Source organism: Fragaria vesca, linkage group LG5 (genome assembly GCF_000184155.1).
Source record: "Fragaria vesca subsp. vesca linkage group LG5, FraVesHawaii_1.0, whole genome shotgun sequence".
Taxonomy (NCBI): domain Eukaryota; kingdom Viridiplantae; phylum Streptophyta; class Magnoliopsida; order Rosales; family Rosaceae; genus Fragaria; species Fragaria vesca.
This window is the reverse complement of record NC_020495.1, coordinates 14,894,084-14,900,444: the sequence shown is the minus strand read 5'-3', so window position 1 is coordinate 14,900,444 and position 6,361 is coordinate 14,894,084. Positions and strand designations below refer to the sequence as shown.

General features: G+C 40.6%; 1 protein-coding gene across 1 annotated transcript in view; it reads left to right on the top strand.

Moving 5' to 3' along the window:
- Positions 1-2,378, top strand: part of LOC101306722 (xylulose kinase-like) — a 4,968-nt gene extending 2,590 nt beyond the window's left edge. The window contains exons 6-11 of the mRNA XM_004299796.1: positions 472-592; positions 679-753; positions 831-884; positions 1,323-1,420; positions 1,489-1,675; positions 1,899-2,378. Of these exons, the coding sequence (XP_004299844.1) occupies positions 472-592; positions 679-753; positions 831-884; positions 1,323-1,420; positions 1,489-1,675; positions 1,899-2,128 (765 nt within the window). The 3' untranslated portion in view covers positions 2,129-2,378. The remainder of the gene's footprint in view (positions 1-471; positions 593-678; positions 754-830; positions 885-1,322; positions 1,421-1,488; positions 1,676-1,898) is intronic.
- The last annotated feature ends 3,983 nt before the right edge of the window (positions 2,379-6,361 follow it).

The following is a 6,361-nucleotide window of genomic DNA, read 5'->3' as shown; positions in this document are numbered from 1 at the left end:
TACTTCTCTTCTCTCTCTCTCTCTCTCTCTCTCTCTCTCTCTCTCTCTCTCTCTCTCTCTCTCTCTCTCTCTCTCTCTCTCTCTCTCTCTCTCTCTCTTTTGTCAGTCATATTTCTTTCCTCCTCTTTTAATAACAAACAAAAAGCAAAAACAGAAATATTACGGCATGGGATCCTTATGAATCCGCTGTCATCCCAATCGCATTATCTTCCCGCCTCTTTTAATAACAAACAAAAGCAAAACGGATATATTATGGCATGGGATCTTATGAATCCACTGTCATGCCAATTGCATTATCTTGTAGGGCATAGGGCAATGGGATTTAAAAGATTCACTCAGTAAACTATGATAAATATCTCATGTGTCATGATCAGAATTTCAAGTGTTTCTTATAAGTCACTAATCGAGCTTCTATGTTTCTGCATTCTTTGTAAAATCTTCTGTTATAATTTTCCTATTGTTGATGCTCAGGTCTTTGGGATTACTGAGGATCCTCAACCTGGGTTGGAAGGACATGTTTTCCCTAATCCTGTTGACACGAAAGGCTACATGGTAATGTTGTGTTACAAGAATGGGTCTCTAACTCGTGAAGGTATGTACTCATGTGTTTTCTACAAGTCTGGGTTCAAATTGCAATACCCTGTAGCTTCTTTAATATGACCTGAATCTCTGTTATAGATATTCGCAACCGCCATGCACGTAGTAATTGGGAGGAATTCAGTTCGAACCTTACACATACACCTGCTTTTAATGGTACATGTCTTATCTGAGCTACTTTCTATCTATTATTGTAATCTATTCTCCATTTTACATTGTGATTTTTGCTATAGATGGAAAGATGGGTTTCTACTACAAAGAGCATGAAATTCTCCCCCCACTTCCAGGTTGGGCTCTTTTCATAATTCTCTATTCACTTGTAAGTTCGTACCCAGTCACTAGTGTCCCTACATATTTTGGCATATCCTTGTGATTTGCCTTATTTCCTGTGTTGGTTTTCTCTAAAATTACTTGATGTTTCTCCCGTTTCAGCCAAGTAACAACTGTATTTAAACCTGATTTGACTAGTTGGCTGGTTCTTAATATTTCTTTGGGAATTACATAAGCTGACACAGACGCTAATATTCAAAAATTATAAGGGAGTTTAACTCTGCACTGTTGCTTCCATAATTGTTTCCCTTGTGGTCTTGGTTTCTTTATGCACTCTTGAAACAGGTGGTATATCTAGCTTTCTGCATTGCATAGGATAATCAACCTTTCAACTATATTGTTCTAAGATCCTACATATGCAAGAAATTAGAAATAACTTCAGTTTATGCATCCAGTTGGTTACCACTGGTACGTTCTTGAAAATTTCACGGGTGATACTTTGGAGGGTGTGAGTGTACGTGAAGAGCAGCAGGAATTTGGCAGTATGGTTGAGGTTTGTTCTTGTAATTGGTCATGATGCAAATAGGTAGATGATATCTTACATAACTCTTCCTAAGACAGGATTATTTGCAGTGCCGAGCAGTAATAGAGGGACAGTTCCTATCGATGCGTGGTCATGCAGAAAGATTTGGAATGCCTTGCCCTCCAAAACGAATAATAGCTACTGGAGGTGGGTCTGTAAATCGCCACATCCTGGGTGTAGCAGCAAATATTTTTGGATGTGAGGTCTACACAGTTGAAAGACCTGGTAAGCACTGTACACCTTCTGTTGTCTTTCCTATTTTTGAATGAAGTGCCAAATCTCTTGTATCTGTATCTAGGATGCTCAAATGTGTAAATGGTCACTAAAACTACTTCTTACCAAGTTTATCTCATGGATTGAATTGATCGTCTTTTTTAAACTGATTATATCTTTGCTTTACTCCATTTAAAATTAGCTTCATGGGGTCATCACTTGGTTTTCTTTACAGATTCGGCTTCCCTAGGAGCTGCATTGAGGGCTGCTCACGGTTGGCTATGCAGCAAAAAGGGTACTTTTGTGCCCTTCTCTTGTGTGTACGGGGATAAGATCCAAAAGACATCTCTCGAGTGCAGACTGGCAGCAATTCCAGAGACAAATTTGGTACCCAAGTATGCGTTGATGGTGAAGAAGAGACTAGAAATAGAGAATCTCCTAGTTCAAAAACTGGGACGCTTCTAAGAGTTCAGTTGGTGGAAACTGGCATTGTGTAAAGTACTGAAAAGTTAAGTTTCTGATCTTTCCAAAAATTTCTAGTTGACGGTATTGGAAGGTGTTTTTTATTGAGGGAGATTCCAAAGTTATCATTGACAATACAAATTAAATTTAGATAAAGCGTTACCAACCCGACTCCTAGTTATTGGGATAAATAGCTGCCTCTCTTCTCTGCGTTATCAAGGATCCAGATTAATGCATATACACTTGTTTCCTGAACATCACTGAGGCCAGGAGACATGAAAATTTGCATCACCTCAAGAACTTTCTTTCACAACAAAAGGAAACCACCACAATGGATTGACTGTTTTCTGTAATCCTTTTATAACTGCGTTTGGAACGACTGTGTATTGTTTGCAATACAAAAGCTAGTTCAACTTCATGAATGGTGCTGAGGGAATAATGAGCAAGTCTTGGTTTATGAGCTCATACCATATTGTAGCCTCAAGCCTTGACATGCATCATGGTCGAGTGGTCGGCAGAAGCTTCAACTCGGTTGTTGTCCAATCCTGGAAGCAAAGATTTGATATCTCTCTTGGAGTTATGTCTGCTTTTGCATATTTTCATGAAGACTGGGTGGGGGGATATGCAAATGATATTGGTCTATGAACTATGCATTTGCCATCCTTACGATCATAATTTTACCGCCCAAATCACACGAATAAATTTGTAGTATAGGAGCTCTTTTCTCAAACACAAAAATCAAATAAAAAATTGTCACTAGAACAATAGCAAACTAAAAACAAATATCGATCGATACATCACTACAAAGATGTAGTCAGCTAGAAATATGGGATGAACCATGTAGGCTTATATAGCAGGGACATGTTGATAGTTCGATCGCGAGCTAGAGAAGGCCGCTCAATTCTTCCGTCATCTAAATAGAATATGCCAAACTCTCGAGATGTAAGTGGTGATTTGAATAGGATGTTGTATTGTGTTGCAAAATAAATGCGGTTCTTTCCTACTCCTTGGAAATCATTATTGGGAAGAGAAAATGATCCTCCTTCTCCTAAAAATAACAGCTCGTCCCCCAAGCATTGCAACGTGACAAGCTTGTCCTTGCATTGGTCAATCTTATATGCCCTGAAACTAGTTGTCCTCAAACATGAATTATTGAGAGGTGCGTCTGGATTATAAAGAGTATTGTCTTTTATTTGATGAATTACCAAGACTTCATTTTTGGTGGATTCTGATAACGCTGAGCAGTAGGTTGGATTGTACTCGACCTTAAAGTTGCTATGATATTCATCAATGCTCCCGTTCAAGATTTCATGCTTGTCGAATACCAACTTCAACTTCACTTCCAAGCCATTGTCTTCAAACTTCAAAGTTCGTGTAGCATGGACTTCACCATCCCTTTGACGACACTGAACCAAAGCATATAAAGTCCCACAAGAAAACAATATATCAACAACAAGGCAATCTTCTTGCTCATTATCTATTACCTGGAAGACACTCCATGTTTTGTCTCCAGAGGTCTGCACAATCCAAGTGTCTTATAAGTGTTTAGAACTGCTGCGGCCATCGTCTATTTGTTTGAATCAATACAATCCACCGCAATGCGAGGGCAGAAAAAGTTGGCACCGTAACGCTTCCATTCCCTCGTTTTTATAAACTCCCGAAAACATGGAATTGTTTTCAAGGGACGAAGTTTGTGTAGAGCTCTTGAAACTGGGTTTACTAGGAACATAGCAGATTTAAGTCCTTGTTCCTTTACTATGATCAAGGAACCTTTATTAGTAGACCCATAAACCCAGCCTCCTTGAACCGACTTAGGCAGCTTCTTCAACTCGACAAGTTTACCTTCGGAGAGACTAAGAAAGCTCAGATATTCCCATCTTTTAGGGTGAGGGAGTAGTAACCAGGGGAGTTCATGTGGAGCACCACAGATATGTCTTTGTGTAACAATCGAGTTCCAATGTTTGGAGACAATGCTCAACCGTATGCGATCACCTACGTTGAGACGCTCAAGGATGTTCCCTATGACATCCACATGTAGTTTCTGCCAAGAGTAACATTCTTGCGGACAGATTTGGTATATGTCTTCAAATTTCGTTGTTGGCTTTTTTCGGAAAAGTTTTCTCTTAAGATCAAGCTTGCTTCTCCTTTGTTTCCCTTGCTTTCCAAGGAAAAGAACAACTAGAGCGTTAGTCAGCTTCTTCAACTCTTTGACCAAATGGGGCGTCAGTCATCTTCTTCAACTCTTAGACACAAAAAGACAAAATCCTAAGCCTACTTCTAAGAAGTGTATGTTTTGTCTTACAGTATCGAATGTGTGTATATATATAGTACTAGAACCCTGAACCCATGACCAGACTAGGATTAGGAGTTTGACTAGGATTAGGAATCTCACTAGGATTGGGAATTTAATAGACTGCAAGCCTAGTGGGATTAGGATTTTTATTTATTTATTTTCTATAGGCTCATTGATACGGTCAATGCGATTGGGAATCTATATAAATAGGGTTAAATTTAGGGTCATTGTCCATTAACCTTAATTTTAAGAATTTTATTCCTGTTAACAAAATCAGATTTTTAATTCCCAAGAACCAACTTAAACAACGAAATAACAATTATACCCTCAACAAAATAACAAGAGAAAATGCCCATTTAGTACTAATTTAAATCTCTTATTACCCATTCCAATGAATTTAATAGACATGAGCTCATTTCAATATAAGGTGTTCTTGTTTATGTCAAAATACATAAATTTTTATTAAAGTCATAATAAAATAATAATTTTTGTATATTTTTAAGACAATTTTACCCTTACCACTTTAACATGTATAAAGAGAGAGAAAGTGAAACGGTGAGAAGACTTTGCCGGAACCTCACTGGACTCCGGTTACCGGTCGCCGGACTCCGGTCACCAGTCACCAGAATTTCTTCGGTCACCGATAACTCGATTACTGACCCTCAATAATCAGTTACTGACCCCCGGAATTTCTTCGGTCGTCGGATTTCGGTCACCGATAACTCGGTTACTGACCCCTAATAATCAGTTACTGACCCTCAATAATCAGTTACTGACCCCCAATAAGCAGTTATTGACCCCTAATAACTTGGTTACTGACTCCAATAACCAATTACTGACCCCCAATAACTGGGTTACTGACCCCCAATAACCAGTTACTGACCCCCAACTTATTAAGTTACTGACCCCTAATAATCGGGTCACTAACCCCCAATAATCAACTTATTAAGTTATTGACACCTAATAATCGGGTTACTGACCCCCAATAATCAACTTATTTCTCCTGTCGCCGGATTTCAGTTACTGGAAACTCGATTACTGACCCCCAGTAACTAAGTTACTTTGGTCACCAACCGCCGGAACTGAGTTACTTTGGTCACCGGCCGCGGGAACTGAGTTACTGACCCCTAATAACTGGGTAATGATTCCCTAAAAGGCTATTGACCCCGGGTAACTTAATTACTGACCCTCAGTAATTGTGTTACTGACGCCCAGTAATGTGCAACTGACCCCAATAACGTGCAATTGGCCTCAATAATCATGTTAAAATATACTTTATGTTCAAAAATCACTATTATAATTTCTAAAATTTGTAAAACAAAACAGTGTATTACATCAAATCTTTCCCATCTCACCTCTTTGTGGACAAATAATCCATTAGTTTCACGGCGACGTCATTCCCGGCGTGCTGGAGCGTTCTGAGGAACACGGACCCGGAGCCGCCCTGGCCGAGGCGGCACGTGGGGGAGAATGAGTTGGTGGCGTGTCGGAGGAGGGAGTAGGAGAAGTGGTGAGGCGGCTTGGAGTCGGCTTCCCGAGCGGTGCGGTTGCGGGTGATTTTGCGGAAGCAGACGAGGAGGAAGAGGAGGAGGGAGAAGGCAGTGGTGGTGGCGCCGGTGAGTGGGACGACAAGGTTGAGCTGCGACAGAAGAGACGACGGCGACAGCGCTGGGGACTGGGTGATTGGGCGCATCGTAGAGCTACATAAAGGTGGAATAAAAGAGACCTCAGAGTCTCAACCTCTCACGACAGAGATGGAGGAGATGGAAAAATCTCTGAAAGAGGACTAGTCGGAGATGGAAGAGATGTGACGGTTAGGTCAGGCGATGACGAAGGCCGACGTGAGGGATCTAGCCTCGCGCCGGTGCTTCGCCGGCGACGTGATTCACATTAGAGAGAGAGAGAGAGAGAGAGAGAGAGAGAGAGAGAGAGAGTAGTTAGAG